General features: G+C 48.8%; 1 protein-coding gene across 1 annotated transcript; it reads left to right on the top strand.

Moving 5' to 3' along the window:
• The first annotated feature begins 4,340 nt into the window (after positions 1-4,340).
• ARC (activity regulated cytoskeleton associated protein) lies at positions 4,341-10,457 on the top strand. The gene is made up of 3 exons (XM_071421901.1): positions 4,341-7,612; positions 8,154-8,321; positions 8,708-10,457. Exon 1 carries the CDS (start codon positions 4,852-4,854, stop codon positions 6,064-6,066), a length of 1,215 nt encoding a protein of 404 aa, XP_071278002.1. The 5' UTR covers positions 4,341-4,851; the 3' UTR covers positions 6,067-7,612; positions 8,154-8,321; positions 8,708-10,457.
• Positions 10,458-17,952: the final 7,495 nt, after the last annotated feature.

Raw genomic sequence — 17,952 nt, 5'->3', positions numbered from 1 at the left:
AGGGCTGGAGATGGATGAATAGAAACGTATGGTGCAAATTAAGTGTGCTATTCTTTTCCCTCTTTCGTTCCTCGCGAGTTTAAAAGCCCAACACCTTGGTTCCTTCTTAATTTTATTTCCTTCTGAGGGTTTTGCTACCAAACAAATGACTGGGCAGCTTTGTCTGGTGAGCTGTAGGAGAATTATTAGGGATTGAAAGGATGTGGAGGCAGATGGGGGGAAAATGTGGTTTCTTATTTTCTTCTTTTTTCTTCTAGAAAGAGGAAGCAATTATGGAAGGGAAAGAGAAAATTCTAGCACAGGGAATATAGGATAATGCAGAAAATCCCTTGTTCACCACTAGAAGATATTAGTTCCTGCAAGAATATGGGATGAATTGCCCACATGGCTTCAGGCTTCCAATTTCAGGTGCTTCAAAGAGTCCTGGGTGAAAGAAAGGCTCCTCCAGACAGCGATTCCAAGGAGGAACGCAATGAACATCTCAGTGCACAACTGGGGAGGGACCCTGGCAGCACAGGAGGGCACTTCAGCACCCACCAGAGCTCCTCAGAGCGTGTGCAGCACAAAATCAGCTGCACCAGAAACTTCCCCAAGTTTCCCTCGGGATCTCTCCCTTCTCACTCACCCACCCACCAGGTTCATCTGGCTCGCAGCTCAGGCTGCTCTCCAAGGAGTGACATCTCTTGCCATAAGGAGTCTCTGGGCAGAACACTCGTCCAGATGAGGTGGCAAAGGCCTGTCAACCCCCCCAAAAAACCCCAAACCAAACACATTTGCTCTAAGGCAGAGAGAGCCCACAGCCTGAAGTGATGCCAAGGGGTGAGTGCCACCAGGCTCTGGTGTCCTCAGCAGACAGTGACAGCTCCAGGGAAGGTGCCAGTGACTCAGTGTCCCTTTATTCTGGTCCCACTCCCCTCAGGGGAAGACTCAGTAGCTGCTCACTGCCACATGCTCCTTTTACTGCCTTTAATTGGTCTGTTGGCTTTCCCCTTTCTCTCTCCTCATTTTTTTTTTTCTTTTTGGATCTGATCCTAACCCTTGGTGCTTTAAAACTCTCCAGGAAGCTCTAGGGAGACAACCCACGTTGACACCATCTCTGCTGAGCTATGAGATGTGGCTTTTTTGCTATTTTCTCTCCTTCCCTTGCTTCAGCTGAGCTCTTTTGGAGCAAACTTCTCGCCCTCATGCTCACTTCCCACTTTCCTTCCTGCTCTTCTTGCCCCTCTCTTTATCTTGGACACCCTGTGCCCACCCAGAAGACTTCTGCCTCCTCCCCATCCTGGCCCAGTCTGTGGATCCTGTCCTTCCATGCCTGTCTGCCTCTCTGTGCCTGGAATCTGCCTGTCTGCCTCAAATTGCCTCTCTCCATCACCTCGTTCCACATCTCCCTCCTCCCTTGGCTTCCGGCTCCCCTCTCTCCTCCTCCTCTTCCCACGCACCTCGCTTTAATTAGAAATACAAAGAAAATGCTTATCACACACGTCTTAATCAGCAACTCAGTTCCCCAGCAGGTCCAGAAGGAAAACCCCCATTCGTCCTCGCTTCTCCCACCTCCCCCACCACCTCCACAAAATTAGGAGGAGAGTGATTAGGGGGAGAGCTCTGTGAAAGGAGGCTGAATGAGATTAACCCAGAGACCTGGAAAAGCTGGAGGGAAGAGCCAAGAGAAATGTGGTGATGTTCAGCAAGGACTAATTCTGGAATTTCTGGGGGAAAAAGAGTCCCTGGGCAGCAATGGACTGGGAGAAATGGACCTGGGAGTGCTCAGCAGGGTGAGGATGATACAGCGGTGTGTCCTGGTGGCAAAATAATTATCCTGGATTGTGGGAGCATAAATACAGCCAGGAGATCATGGAGGTGATTATCTCCCTCCAGTCAGAGCATTTTAGACCATATTTAGCTGCTGCAATCAAGTTTGGGCCTCTTATACACAACACTGATCACAGGGAATGAGTCCAGGCCATGGGGATGGCCAGAGCTGGTGCCTGGTGTGGGATTAGACACTGGAGAAGTGATGGATTTGGGGGACCCAACAGCAGTGTCCTGTCTCTGGGGGGGGTTATCAAGGAGATAGAACCAGGATCTTCTGGTGGCTGGTAAGAGGACAAGGGGCAGCAGGTCCAAATTCCAACAGGACGCAGTTTGGGTACAAGGAAGAAGGTTTTCCCTCCGAGCAGTTGCCATCCCTGGAGTTTTCAGTGTCTGAAACCATCTCAGCTGACCCAGCAGCTGACTCAGCTCAGAGTAGGAGGTTGAGGCAGAAACCTCCTGAGTCCCCTTCATCCTTAATAATCCTGAGATCTTGCGCTGAGTGTCAAACGAGGCCGTTCAGCTCCAGGATTCCTCCTCAGCTGAAAAGCAAGGGAGGAGCAAAGAGAGGCAGCAGGGCCTGGAAAGGGACTCATTTACTGGAGCAGGTTTAGGAGCCATTTCATCCCAGACTCTGGCATTTGATGGGACAAGGAGAGGCTGAACCCAGGTAATTTCAGAGAGTTAATACCACTTTATATCGTCATTTCTGGGGTTCCTGGGTGAAAAAACTCTCTGGGGGATATCTTTGCACCAGTCCAGAGGTACAAAGGTTGCAGAGTCTCTCCCAGTCCATGTTATCTCTTCCTGGCAGAGCAGGTTTAAGGCAGATTCTGGGGCGCTTAGACCACAGCATAAAAGGCTCCAGATCTCTCCCAACCCCTCAAGTGATTGATGTTTGACTTTTCCTGAACACAAACACAGCTGCCCCAAAATCTTCTGCTTAGGAAAACTGGGTGAAATTGGAGAAGTAAGCAAGGCAGAGGGCAGTCAGAAGAAGTGGCACTGGGAGGGGCTGCTGGATTAGGAATTCTGTGTTACACCCTCAGGGTTTTGTCCCCTTCCCCTCTCACTGTGCTATTCTTTTGCTCCCCTTCCTTCAACAAAACCATGCAGCCCTTCTAGGTCAGTTGCTGCTGCCCTAAGCAACCCTCTTGTCCCCTGAGAGCCATCACTAGGGCACAGACATGGACCCTCCTGCACCCCACACAGATTTGAGGGAAAAACAGGAAATCCTGACCCCTGCCCCTCACACCCTTCAACTTAACCACCACCAGTTTGTGATTCTGCTTTAACCTGGGCTCACCGGGACCTCCTTCCTGCAGGACTTCACTGAAACACCCTCTGCCTCCTCCTGTTTTAGCTCCTCTGGGATGGCTGAATTCCCACCAGGAAAAACCGAGCCAGGAGCTTTGGGAGCGAGGACCCACCTTAAGCCTTGCTGGCATCCTGCCCACCATCCTGAGCACAGGCAGGGCACCCCCCACCTGCCAACAGGCTCAAACCCCCCTTTTGGGATTATCCCGATGGATCAGCATCCCACTGTCTCCGGCCACTGGCACTGGGAAGGGACGAGAAGGCCCCAGATGTCCTCAGCACCTCCCCGAGGGTGTTCCGGCAGGGAAACTCTCTCAGATTAGGGAATCCTTTATCTCTGGTTTATGTAAGACCCGGAGACTCCTTTTATGGTTGGCTTTTCCTGCCTTGTCAAGAGCGAAGAACAAATGTAGCTTCATCTGCGCTGGTGGGCCGGCTCACTGATTAAGCATCTGATTCAAAGCTAAGTACAGAACAGGCTCTTGATGGGCGGATTTAATTCGGTGTAAAAAAGCCAGGATGTCGTCCCCCTCCCTCACCCAAAATTCCCAAGATAGTGGATGGTCTGGTGCAATTAAGCCGCGGGGATGACTCCCACCTACCAAAGCCTGAGAAAGTCCAGAGCGCTCCAATTTGTGCTGAAGTGGCTCCTTTGAGTGTTTCCCCCTCTGCATCCCCCCCCCCCCCCCCCCCTTTGCTTTTCCTTTCTCTTCTCTCCCTTTTTTTTTCCTTTTTTTTTTTCTTTTTTTTCCTGCTGCTGATTTACCACCATTCCCAGGCATTTGCATGAGGAGTGAGCTCACCCTGTGTGTGTGTGTGTGAGCTCAGGGGGTGTGCGGGGGCGTCTGACACACCGGATTCCTCCTCATCCCGCCCTCCCCGAGCCCTGCCAGGGGACGCATGTTAATGATGACCTTGCTGAGTAAAGAGTTGTGGAAGGAATAAGTGTTTTTCCTGCGCTCCGAGAGGCGGAAGGTGCGATTACTCATCCATCTCTCCAACTGTCTCTCCAGCACCTTTCAAGCGCTTCTCGCGTCGAGTCTGGGGGCGTGAGCGAGGGGGTGGCAAGCGAGGGGAGGCTGCCAAAATCTGGGTTGCCACAGACACCGGCTTCGCTTTTCCTCCAATGAACGCCGCGCTGAGAGTGCGGGAGGAGGCTGGGCACCACCCACATGTTGAGCTGCGTGGAGTATAAGTAGATGGAGGAGCCTGGACTAGTGGCAGTTCAGACAGGGAGGAGAAGCAGCTCTTTGCATCTCCAGTGAAAGCGGTTTTCGACTCACCTAGTTTGCCCGAGGAGCAAATCACCCGGATTTTTGCTGCAGCTTCTTTGTGCATCTCTTGTGATTTTTCTCCGGCGGGGACTTTGCGGCGTTCCAGATTCCCAGCGGGATTGGACATCCTATCCAACTCCTCTCTCTCTCTGTTCCTGGAGGATCCTGGTTCTCTCTGGGACTCCCCTGAACACGTGAGACCGGCGTTTCCAGCTTGGCACCGGGAGAAATTTGCCTACAACTCTCTCTGGGATCCACGTGGACCGACCAGCTCGCTCTGCGGTGATATCTGATTGGGTTGTGTTTGTGTCCAAAAGTCCTTGGAGGGGGGTTTAGAAGTCTCTGTGTGTCTCTCAGGAAGTGTTGTGGTGGGGTTTTTCGGGATCCAGCTTTAGTGCCAGGGGCTTATAACCCAGTTCTTTCTGTGTTTGCCACTCGCACGGTCGGAGCCATGCAGCTGGACAATGTCACCAGCGCGGGCGTCCACTCCTTCCAGGGGCACCGTGGAGTTGCCAACAAGCCCAATGTGATCCTGCAGATAGGGAAGTGCAGGGCAGAAATGCTGGAGCATGTCCGGAGGACCCACCGGCACCTCCTGACAGAGGTCTCCAAGCAGGTGGAGCGGGAGCTGAAGGGTTTGCAGAAATCCGTGGGGAAGTTGGAGAACAACTTAGAGGACCATGTCCCAACCGAAAACCAGAGGTGGAAGAAGTCCATCAAGGCTTGCCTGATCAGATGCCAGGAGACAATTGCCCACCTGGAGAGGTGGGTCAAGAGGGAGATGAATGTTTGGAAGGAGGTCTTTTTCCGCCTGGAAAAGTGGGCTGACCGCCTGGAGTCCATGGGAGGCAAATACTGCCCTGGGGAGCAGGGCAAGCAGACGGTGTCCGTCGGGGTGGGAGGCCCGGAGATAAGGCCAAGTGAGGGGGAGATTTATGATTATGCCCTGGACATGAGCCAGATGTATGCCCTGACCCCTCCTCCCGGGGAGGTGCCTAGCATCCCCCAGGGCCACGATTCCTACCAGTGGGTCTCTGTGTCAGAGGATGCTCCAGCCTCCCCGGTGGAGACCCAGGTGTTTGAGGATCCCCGGGAGTTCTTGAGCCACTTGGAGGAATACTTAAAGCAGGTGGGTGGAACGGAGGAGTATTGGCTGTCTCAGATCCAAAACCACATGAACGGCCCAGCTAAAAAGTGGTGGGAGTACAAGCAGGACTCCGTCAAAAACTGGGTCGAGTTCAAGAAGGAGTTCCTGCAGTACAGCGAGGGAACTCTGACTAGGGATGCCATCAAAAGGGAGCTGGATTTGCCCCAGAAAGAGGGGGAGCCCCTGGATCAGTTCCTCTGGCGCAAGAGAGACCTGTACCAGACCCTCTATGTGGATGCAGATGAGGAGGAGATCATCCAGTACGTGGTAGGCACCCTCCAGCCCAAACTGAAGCGTTTCCTGAGCTACCCCCTGCCCAAGACCTTAGAGCAGCTGATCCAGAGGGGGAAGGAAGTCCAAGGCAACATGGAGCACTCTGAGGAGCCCAGCCCACAGAGGACCCCTGAGGTTCAGCCAGGAGACTCCGTGGAGACCGTGCCCCCCTCAACCACCGCCAGTCCCGTGCCGAGCAATGGGACTCAACCAGAGCCCCCCAGCCCCCCAGCCACTGTCATATGAGCTCCCCTCAGGGGGGTCTGGGTTCAGTGGAAGGGAGAAAGGGGGCTTATTTAGGAAGCTTCTCCTTGGAGGGAAGTTCTGGCTGAGACCTGAGGAGCGCTCAGTCCAACAGCCCAGAGCAGAGGGATTGGCTTTGCTCCTGGGGGGAGGGAGGTGGTGGGGGACAGGCGCCCCAGGATGGGGCTGCCCCCCTCACCCAGGCCGTGCCATGCTGTGGTGCTGGGGACCCCGCTGGCACCACTGCGGGGAACAGCCAATTTTATGAGAATTCCCTGACAAGAAACTAGAGACAATCCCCAACTTGTGAAGCGGCTGCTCGGCACTGGCAGCTCTCAAGGACTTCACACGAGTGCAGCAGTTGGTGGAGGGTTCCTACCCATCTGGATCTCTCTTTTTCCTTCTCTCCTCCCTCCTCTGAGAGGGTGGCCCTGTCCTGGGGAGACAGCTTTCTTTTTGACCCTTGCCTGTTTTTGATTAACCTCTGGGTTTCTGTTTTGGCAATCTCCAGCTCTTACTTGCTCCAAAGGATTAAAGTAATTTTTTGATTATTTTTTGGTTTAAGAAGAAAAAAAAAAATCCTATTATTTCAGGAACTGAAAGCTTTAAGAATCTGGATTATTTTCTGTGGTTTTCATTTCACTGCACCTAATACCTGCTTTAATGTGTTTCCTCTCAAGAGGCTCTTACTGGTTTACTTCTTGTCTTAGTTTCTGCTCACTCTAGTTCAAGGCCACTGCAGTGCAGAGGCAGATTTCATCCTTTCTCTGCACATTATCCTGTGCATTCAGCAGGAAACAGATTTTCTAATTAAATTCTGAGCTCATTTATTGAAGGAGCAGTCTCCTTCCTTTCAGAGAAAAGAGGGTGTTTAAGGTAGAGAGAGGAGACACCAGAGCTCTTTTGAGAGAGACTGGGGGAGGAGGGAAGGGAAAAAAACCCTTATTCTTTGAATGAAACAAACAAACACACCCTAAATTCAGAGCAAAATATCCCCAGAGCAGCAAATCGAGTCCATGCTGATGTGTGGAGACAACAGGAGCTTTTGCCATGTAAAAGCCAAAAGAAGTGAAGAGAGGATCTGTGTGCCCCAGCTCAGTTTTAGCCTGTGTATCGCTGCAGGGAGTTTCTGCTCACACAGACAGACTCCAAATGCTCCTGGAAAGCCTGGCACCCCTGTCCTGGAGCACCTGAGGACAGAGTGTTGTCTGCTCACAGAGGAATTCCTGCAACATCTCGCCACAGATGGAGATGGACTTGGACTTTGTGACTTCTTCCATGTTGAGACAGGAAACGCTCAGCACTCACCTTTGCCCAGTGCTTGATGACAGGACTGAGAGAAGCAAGACATTCCTGAAGTTTGGCTCTCCAAAGCTTCCCGAGGCTGGACACATCTTGGGCATCATCTGCATCCACTTCCAGACCAAATAAACAGCGGGGATGCAGCAGCAGGCGTGGCCCTGGGATGCTCCTGGCACCGCCGCAGCAGTGACATGTGGCCCTGGTGGCTCGGAAGGCCTTTGCTGTGACTCCTTCCAAGAGGCTGAAGGTAAGGAAGCTCTCTGGCATTTTCTCCTCAGAGCTAAACTGGTCATATAGAATGTCCAGTAGAAAGTGGGATAAAAACTCAGCAGAAATGGGATATGAAGCATTGGGGTTGGGAGAAAGGAGAAGGGAGAGCCAGCCAAAGGGAAATGCAGGAATGGGAAAAGTTTCAAAAGAGGGCAGTATCCTGCACTTTCTGATTAATATGGCAAAAGAATGGGAAGCTTCTTAATTAGCCCAGGCCCAGAACCTGCCTTGTCCTTCATGGAGAGCCTCTGGGCTTGAGTCCCCACCTGAGGCAGCACATCCCAGGTCCATGCACAGCCCAGAGGAGCTGCAGGTCTGCTCTGCATCCTTGCTGGGAGCTGGTCTCAGGAATGGTGGGAGCTCTCCTCTCACTCGTTCCCAGTTTGTCAACAGCTCTGTGTGCAGAGAAAGGGAGCATTTCTCACTAATGACCTGGGCTGAGTGATGGGGGAGTGGGAGTCACTGTGCTGAGGATGAGCTGGCCGCGTATTACAAGCTTTGTCTCCTCTTGCTTCCAGTGACTCACTCAGATCCTCCTCTGAGAAGGAATCACTTCACAGCATGCAGCATTTGGGAGGAAAGCCACAGAAAAAAGCTGCAAAACGAAGGCCTCAACATCAGACCTGCTCTCAGGACCCTCAGCCACCAACAGCCAGATCCACCACCTGAAGGAAAGACTGGCACAGGTAATTACATCCCATATTGCCTTGTGGGTCTGCCTTAATCCCCCCAGAGCTCTGACCTGAGATATTGAACAGCCCAAGTGCAAATAGCTGTGCTGGTGTTGAAACCTCAGTCCCAGGGGCTGCAGCAGCCTGGCACCACCTGAGAGGTGGGATTTCATCTCCTTGGTGTCAGAACCCAAGCACCAGCCCCAGTAATTGATGCTCCAGGGTCTGCACATTGTGGCTTTCCCATGGCTGGACCATAGGCAAATCCTTAAACCCCAACACCCGGTGGGTCCTCCAGGCTGCAAGCACAGCAAAATTTAATCCCAGCTCCTGAGAATTTCCCCTTTCTCCCCACTTCAAAAATCTAATGGGAGTTGGTGCATTTTTCTTTTCTTTTCCAGCAATCCCTGCTGCTGTTGCTGAGATTCCTTCTCTGTGTCCAAGAGCTCTCCCAGGGGAGAAGAAAATGCTGCAGGAAGACAGAGGGCAAACCATGCACCAAAGAGCCTCCCATGCAGTGCAATGCAAACATTCAAGGTGCTGAGAGCCAGAATGAAACTGGGAAGCTGCTTCCAGCAGGACAAAGAAAAGCCTGAGCTGGTCCAGGTACTCCAAGTGCTGAGAATGGAAAGAGAGGCCAGAACAGAAGAACCAAGTCCAGGCTTTGGGGATAGCAGGATGCTGACTGTCTGTGGAGAGGATTCTGCACACCTCTGCAGTCTGGGGCCGCTGGGACTCACCTAAAGAAATCTTCACTAGAAAATGATCCTCACTGAAAAAAAAAAAAAAAACAACAAACTTTCCTGATTAACTTTGCCAGGGGGCTGATCCTGCCTTGGCTACGAACCCTCCCTGCTGGCCGTGCTGTAACTCACCTCTCCTGAGTCCTTTCATGCGGGTATCAGTTCCAAACCTCAAAGGGCTCCCGGAGTTTGGAGAAGCATCCCACGGTCCAGATGCTTGTCTGAACTGTTGGAGCCTGCACATCTGGGCCAGCTGTCTTGCCAGCAAGGAGCCTTGTGAGACAGCAGGCGCTCTCTGGGTCTGCATGGGCCAGAGTTACTGCAAGAACCGGGGTTCTTGTGCTGGCTTTGGAGTGACTGTTTCCATCCAGACCCAGGGAGCCCAAAAAGAGCTCGAGTCAGCTGGACAAGACAGTTTTGGTTCATCTCTCAGCCGAAGAGGTCCAGTTGGTTCCTCTCTCTTCCAGAGCCAACTGTCCTGTGTGTGGGTGTGGGTGTGCGTGTGGGTGTGGGGGGTGGGTGTGTGTGCTGAGCAAAAAAATCCACATTACTTAAATTCTGTGGTGTTTTGTTGCATTTGAATCAAGCCAGAGGGACCTAAGGCACATTCCAACAAGGCTCAGCAAAAATGTCCAGGACTGGAAAATTCCATAAAACCATGTAAAGGCAGATTCCCGGGCATCATCTTAAGGTCTAAATTATATTTAATTTTGAGGTGCTTATTTTCACAGTCTCTTCCAAGGGACAAGACTGCCTCAATAGGCATTTTATTTTTTCTGCTTTTTTAGGGAATTAAGCCTGTCTGTGCTACTTGATCATTTGGTCCTGAGTTTTTTTACATTTTCAGCTGGCTTTTTGGAGTGTGCAGAACTGAATTTCCTGGACTGATTTGATTTAAATTGTTGCTCCCAGCAAATTGGAGCTTTACTTGTAGCACCCTGGTTTTTATTACCAGTCTCTCCAGGAAGGACTGGTAGTTTATTCTCCTGGGGCAGAGTCACGTGAATGAGAAGTGTGTGGATGTGTTGTACCTCTGGAATTTTAGCAGATTTCAACCACTGCATTTTTTTTTTTTCCTCCTTAGGCGATTTTGCATTTACTGATGAAACTACTTTAGAGGTTTTATTTTTACTAGAGATATTATTAATTCAAGCAACCTTGTGCAAAAGGCAAACGCGTCGAATCGCTGCAGGTTGTAGGGGTTGAAGCCAAAAGGTCTTTGTAAGCCGACATCACCTGCCCTGGATCTGACTGGATCAGGCAGTTTATTCCTCATGTGTCATGTTGGAGTTACAAGATCACACCAAGCCACTAGAGCCTGCCAGTAGAATAGTGCTACACTCGATTTGCTATTGTAGCAAAGCCTTTTGTAGATTTATACAATAAAACTTTGAAATATCTGCTTCAATTGCTTCCTGCCTCATTTTCTGCCCTTTCTTCCTTGGTTCATGGCTGACTCAAGTATCTACTACCCTCTGAAAGTCTGGGTTTATTGGGGTTACCTGGCTTATGGAAATCTTTTTTCTCAGCAAAAGCATGTGGTTGACGTAAAAATGAAATGCACTGAGTTGTTCAGACCTTAAAACTGAGTCAGGTGTAGCCCGTGAGGTTGGTTCCACAACTGAACTCTGCCTTTGTTGTCAGAATCAGTAAAAAAGTGGGGGGAAAAAGCATTGAGGGGACAGACCAGTGACAAAAATCCTTCCAGTGCCACCCCAACCTGTGAAAGTGTAGGGAAGCTACAGGTGATCAGGTTTAGACTTCTCATGGTCTATGGACATGGCCAAAAGTGCCATGAGCAACCTGATCCTTGCAGAACAAACCAGCAAGAGCTGCACCAGCCCTGCCAGAGTTCAAGAAGCATTTGGACAATGCTCTCAGGCACCTGATGGGGTTTTTGGGGTGTTCTGTGCAGGGCCAGGAGCTGGATTCGCTGATCCCTGTGGGTTCCTTCCAATTCAGGAATTTTGAGGGTACTGAGCTCAGCTGGAGGTGCTGAGCTCTTCCAGCAGAGGGGGGCAGAACTCCACTGTACACTGTGGGAATTAAAACCAGGAAAAGCACTAAAGAGGGAAAAATCTGTCCTAGTCATCATCCATCCCCACACGGCCCATCCCCACAGGACACAAGATCAGGGGTTGCTTCAGTGAGGGAGGTCTGAGAGAATGGGAAAAGAGAGGTCATGTGGGGAAGGGATGAGGACTGATGGCCAAAGCTGCACTGGAGGAACATGGACAGGATGGGGATAGGAGGTGGGAAATGAACCTGAGGCTGGAAGATGCCTGCCTGTTCCAGGTAAACTCATAAGGTTTCCAATTTTGCCCCAGAGTCTTCCAGGTTTGACTGTAATCATTATTATTCCCTTACTTTCCGACAGTTCCAAATGAAAATCCCTAGAGAGTCATTGGACCTACACTGATTAATTAATGGAAAAATGGCTTATTACTGCTCCTGGCTCTCAGAGTAGGGAGTCACCTGGAATAGATGCAGCCCAGTGATGGATTAAGTGCCTCAAACCACTGAAATCCCCTTCAAAATCGGAGTGGGAACTATCCAAGATCCAAAGTATTCACAGAGGAAACAGCCTCGGGTTGCACCAGGAGTGGTTTAGGTATTAGGGAAAAATTCTTCACTGGAAGGGGGGGTCAGGCCTTGGAACGCTCTGGAATCACCATCCCTAGAGGTGCTCAAAAGCCCCGTGGATGTGGCACTTGGGGACAGGGATTGGTGATGGATCTGGCCATGCTGATGGTTGGAATGGATGATCTCAGAGGTCTTTTCCAGCCATAATATTTCCATGATTCCATAAACGGTGGAGAAAGCATGTGAGGCCAAGCTCTTACAGAACTGAGAAAAGCATCATCAATTCTTGTTAATTTTTATTTTCTTTTTTCTTTATTGTGACTGGACTGATGGGTTCCTTAATTTGCTTTTCCGGGACAGATTAAAGAAGGAACCGAGATGGACCTATTGCACACACAAATTATTTTATAGAATCATAGAAGGATTTGAGTAGGAAGAGATCTTAAAGATTATCCAGTTTCACCCCCCTGCAATCCTGCAATGGGCAGGGACACCTTCCACTAGACCAGGTTGCTTTGTTTCTTTTTTTTTTTCCCATGTTTTTAGCTTTTTTTTTTTTGCCTTTTATCTCCTTTTTTAATCAAAGCTATTGCCCCGTTCAGTGACGGTAAATCATATTTATTGACTTTCCAGGCAGGCCTTGTGTGTGTGCACAGCCCAACTGCTCCCTTGGATCTCCTTTTTCCACGTAATTAAGGAAGGCTGTGAAATTTCCATTATTGACACAAATGGGCTCTAATGGCTCCAATTATCGCATCCCAACTGCTCCAGTGAGTGCTGGGTGCTCCCATCATGGAGCAGGAAGTTGTGCCAGACCTGTTCCTGCAACACTCATTTGTACCAAGGATGAACTGAAGGCAGTTTTTGTGTCTTTACAGCTGATTTTTAATCATTAGGAATTGCAGGGAGAGTTGCTGTGTAGATCCAGCTCGATTCTTGACGCAGTTTGTGGTGATTTTTATGGAGGACACGGCCATTTCCATTACTTTTTAGGATATGTTTAGGGATTTTTAGGATCCTGTTATGTTAAAGTGAGCCTGCAGTGTCAGTGTGGTTTTCAGTCATTTCATATTGGATGTTTATCAACTTTCACCTCCTGAATTCATATGCCTGGAAGGGAGCTGGAGTGGGAATTTTACAAGGGCACAGCATGATTGGACAAGGGGAATGGCCTAAAGATGAAGGAATTTAGATTTAGGTGGAGCGTTGGGAAGAAATTCTCCCATGTGAAGGTGGGGAGGCCCTGGAATGGAATTCCCAGAGAAGCTGGGGCTGCCCCATCCCTGGCAGTGTCCAAGACCATTTGGACAGGGCTTGGAGCACCCTGGTCCAGTGGAAGGTGTCCCTGCCCATGGCAGAGGCTGGAATGAGATGATCTTCGAGGTCACTTCCAAGCCAAACCATTTTCTGATCCCATGAATTTATATCCTGCAAAACCAGGGATCCCCAAGCTCACTGAAAGACTTCATGTTTCTGATATGGACTTGATGAGTTTTTCCGTCCCTCCTACACGTGCTCAGACAATGCTATGTTAAAGAAATTGAAATAATGTAGAAAGTCAGATTTTATGAATCTGACAGAAACACTTAGTGGCATAAAGTGTTTTGTATTTTTCTGAAGGAATCGAATCTTGACATCTTCAAAATGAGGTTTTTGACTTCTTTCTGAAAAAAGCCACTTAGAAACTGACTTCAAAAAGAAAACAAAAACAAAACAAAAGAAAGGAAAAAAGCAAGAAAAAAGTTAGAAAGCTGAAAAAAGAACTTGAATTTACTGTTTTGGGACCCTGAGGCTTGTGCTGCGTTGGTGCAAGAAGAAATGTCTTTTTCCAGCTTCATTTCAATTGACTGAAATATCAGGAGAATTTCTCATCTGACCTGACTTTGCCCTATTTTGCCCTTACCTGATTTGATTATTCAACTAAATAAACTCAGATATTTCCCTTGTTGCAGGATTTCCACTCTCTGTGCTCTTCTGCTGTAGGAATTTCAGGGATTTAGAATATTCTGAGTGTCACTGGAATGGTGTGAAACCCTTCCTCACCCAGAACATATTTGCCCAACAGGGTGAAGGGATAATCCCTCTTTGTGACCAGGATTACAAAACCTGTGTTACGCACTTGGAAAATTACAAATCCAGTGGAGGGCCCAAATTCACTGACAATTTTGACAGCAGGAAAAAAAACCAGACTTCAGGTTTTTACCTTAAATAACAGCCTTAAAATCCATCCTGTGTTTGGGCAGTGATGTCAGGGCAGTACTTGAGGAAGTCTGTGCTGATCACAGAATCCCAGAATGATCTGAGTTGGAAAGAACCTCCAAGATCATCTCATTCCACCCTCTGCCATGGGCAAGGAGTCCTTCCACTATCCCAGGCTGCTCCAAACCCCATCCAACCAGTCCTGGAACACTTCCAGGGATGGGGCAGCCACAGCCTCTCTGGGCAACCTGTGCCGGAGCCTCACCACCCTCACAGGGAAGAATTCCTTTCCAGCATCACTTCTAAATCCATCCTCTGGCAATTTAAAGCCATTCCCCTTGTCCTGTCCCTCCATCCCTTGTCCAAAGTCCCTCTCCAGCTCTCTTGGAGCCCCTTCAGGCCCTGGAAGGCCACAGTGAGGTGTTCTTGGTGGTGGCCTCAGCAGTTCTGGGTTAAAGGTTGGGTTCATTGATCTTGGAGGTCTTTTCCTACCTAAACAATTCCATGATTCTCCAATCACAGACATCAACTCTTTAGTGCAACCTGCATTCCCTGCAGTCCCAGAGTCTCTGGGGACATTCCAGGTGATGTTTCCTGGTTTTCCAGAGGAGGCAGAGGTTGGAGAGAGGGATTTACTAAATATCCAAGGGTGAAGGCAGGAAGGAAAAGTGACTGCAGACCCCTCTGTTCTGTTTAGGACCCCCACCAATATCTTGTTTTCAGAGCTCACATCACCTCACGCAGAGCATCCCCATTTCCTGGGGTGGAAAACGAGGGATAAGGCTGAACTGGAAGCAGAGGACAGGGTGGCCTTTCCCAGAAAGCAGCTCCATCACTGCTCTGTCCTTCTCCTACTCAGTTTCCTCAGAAATCACCATTTTTTCCCCCCTTATGTTCAGTAAAGGTTCCTAAATCTCCTTGCAATCAAGTAAAGGAGACTCCAATTAATTATTTCCCAAAGATCTTTGTTCCTGAGGACTGCTCTACACAGAGAGTTCCAGAAAAACAAAGCCAAACTGAACCAAGGCACGGCCGTGTCAGAAATTACTTGGGAGAATTTCAGACCTGTGTCTTCAATTTATTTCAGAATTAAGGTGACCTGAATCCAGCATGGTTCACTTCCCTTTGGCTTGATCAGAAAGGTGTGCCTGGGAATGAATTAAGCTTGGCCGAATTAGTGCCACCTTTGATCCTCATTAAGTTTGGACACCCAAGCGTTTAGGCCAGCCTAAGTCCTTCCACCCTAAAAGTCAGTGCTGAGGGATGAGGAAAGGTTGGAAATGTGCACAGAAATTGTTGGAAGAACATCCAGGATGAGATAATATTTTTTGGTAAAACTTGTCACTGACAAATTCTGCTCTGTGGCACCATGGACACTTTCCTGGGAACCCCAGAATGGTTGGATGGGGCTTGGAGAGACCTGGGATTGTGGAGGTGTCCCTGCCCATGGCAGGGTTTGGAATGAGATCATTTTGAAGTTCCCTCCCAACCCAAATTATTCCATGATTCTGTGATACTGAGAGAGCAGGCGTCTTGTCTTTCTCTTTCCCACTGATCCTTGAGTGCCTGTCCATGACAAGACCTCTCAAATATTCCCAGATTTTGCTGAGCACCAGGATATCACCTCCATCACAGTCATTCCAAATGAAATTCAAGTTAAACCTCACTTCAGCACAGACTGATGCAGCTTTGTACAATGTCTGTACCACCTCAGCAACTGGAATGGCAGAGAAATGCCATGGAAATCCAGGAAATGTTGCTTCCTCTACACCTTCTCTACATGAGTTTGGAACAGCTGCTAAATGTCTTTTCGGTTTTTTTTTGTCACATAGAATCAAGCAAGATCATGCAAAATCTACATTTTTCTTCACAATCTTCACAGGATTTTTAATTAATTTTACCTTAAATCAGGTTAGATAAAGAGGCTGAGCTCTTTCAACATCCCTGATGTTTTCTCCTAGATCAAGGCACCAAGAAGATGAAAAACAGGGGAATATCAGCTGATTTCTCATGGAACCACCTCAGGAAATCTGGGATGTTTGTCACCTGTGCCAGCAGAAATCACTGCCTGGCATCCCCTCTAGCAAAAAATTGGAGCAGTGCTGGCTAAAATCTGCAGAGTGAAATAGAAGAGGTGGGAGAAAGGGAAACAAACAGGGGGATGTCTGCCTGGTGAGATTATTTTGGATTCCTTTGACCCAGTGAACTCACGCAGAGCTGCCTCTCCAGGAACTGGACGTATTTAGTGCCTGTTTTCCAAAATCAGCATCCCATGGATGTCACAAACCTGTTTGCCACTCATTGGACCCAAGTCATCCCAAACTTTCCAATGCATTCAGGGCACAGAAGAAAAATCAATTTTTCTGCCCCTTTTGACACTGATGTGGTTTTAGGCATCCATTTTTTTCTGATTTTATGAAAGATTCTCCCCACAGTTCATTAAGGTGTTGCTTAATCTGGATTTCCTTGCAATTCTGACTATCAGGAGAAATCAAGGAATTTTGTTTTCCCTCCATGCTCAGACATTTGTCTGCAGTTTTACTTTTTGTTTGCTGAAATCTGGGTGTGATCACAGAGTCCAAAGCTGCCAATCCAGCACCTTTGCCATGGCATGAGAACAGCTTGGGGGCAAAAAATAAAAAGCAATAACAAATTGATTTAAAAATTAATAAAATAAGGAAGTCCTGAAATGCTCAGGCCCTGCCATGAAGGACTTTAATAAACATTCAGAGCTTGTTCCTTTGCTGCTGAGGCTTTACCTCTCAGAAAGTAGAAGGTGTCAATCAGGATTTTCTCTGCTGGAAGCAGGAACTCAAATCTCTATGGAAACCAGAGGGAGGTGACGGTGCCTATGGAAAGGTTTTCTGCATAGATTCCCATCTTCACAGTTTACATTTGCTGGAGATTTTATTGCCACTGTAGTTCTGGAAAAGATAAAAAAATGTTTTGTCTTCCTTGGACTGCAGATTCTGACATTGTTCCCTGTCCTTCTCCCTCCACCAGTCTCAGTCAATGAATCCTTTGGTTTAACTTATTTAGTTATTTATGCCACATTAGAAAAAAATTAAATTACTGATGGAGGTGAAAAATGAATCCAATCCAATGAATCCCTTCCACAGAGGATCCAATGAGGATCTGCAGCCTCACAGGATGGATTTGAACAGGGAGGTGCAAGCAGAGGGAGTTTTTCGGGAGTAGACAGGAACCCCACTGCACCACAACTGTCTGTGGGAGAACATGAAAAAGGAGTTTTTCAATTCAAAAAGTATCAGATCCTGACTTCATTCAGCCCTGACTTCTTGGAAACACAGCCCCAAATTTTCCTGTTAGGCAGCTGATCTCAGAACCCTCCAGCATCTCATCCTGAGCATCCCAGAAGAGCATCCTGCTCACAGTTCCTTTTCTTGCCAGAAGCCAAGCCAGGAAACAAAGCCCTCAGAGCAGCTCTGTGGGTGGGTGGTTTCCCTTTCTCTTTTGTTGCTCGGTTTCCAGCTCTTGAGCGAGGCAAAAAAGAGAAATTGTTGAGTTATTCAACATCTGAGGAGCTGAAGGGGTGAATTCACCACTAGAGAAGAATTCAGGAGTTGTTCTGTGCCTGCCATGAAGGAGCCTGGGGTTTGAAATGGAGCTTGGCTGGGCACAGGGTTGGAAGATTAGAGACAGATCTTCAAATTAAAAAGCTCCCGTGCAGTGAATGTGTGGAGGGCAGAACTGGGGCGTGCCAAGAGGGGACAGAGTGAAGGGTCAAGGGACAGACTTCACAAGCTGGGTGGATATAAAAAGCACCATGACGTGGCTGTGATGACCATGCAGTGACAATGGAGGTGACAAACCAGGAGGACCTTGGCCCTGCTCCTCGCAGAGTCATTAAATCCCTGCCAAAAACCAACAGGAGCTGCTGCCACACCTGGGGTAGGGGTTTAATAAATGTCCCTGTGGGAGACACTGGGAATGGTGTCAGCTCTGAATCCTGCTGCTCCTTGGTCCTTAAGTACCACTCACAACCTGTCCCCTGCTGTGAAGATTTCCCTGTAGCTCATCCTGTGGGAATCCACAAAATCAGAGGGTTTTGGGAAAGTTGCAAAAGGCAGGCCTCAGAGACAGCAGAACTGTGATTAGAG

The sequence above is a fragment of the Agelaius tricolor genome, unplaced genomic scaffold, assembly GCF_023055355.1.
Source record: "Agelaius tricolor isolate 1412-34295 unplaced genomic scaffold, bAgeTri1.0.p SCAF_2, whole genome shotgun sequence".
NCBI lineage: Eukaryota > Metazoa > Chordata > Aves > Passeriformes > Icteridae > Agelaius > Agelaius tricolor.
The sequence above is the reverse complement of the archived record's forward strand: the minus strand, read 5'-3'. Positions and strand labels throughout refer to the sequence as shown.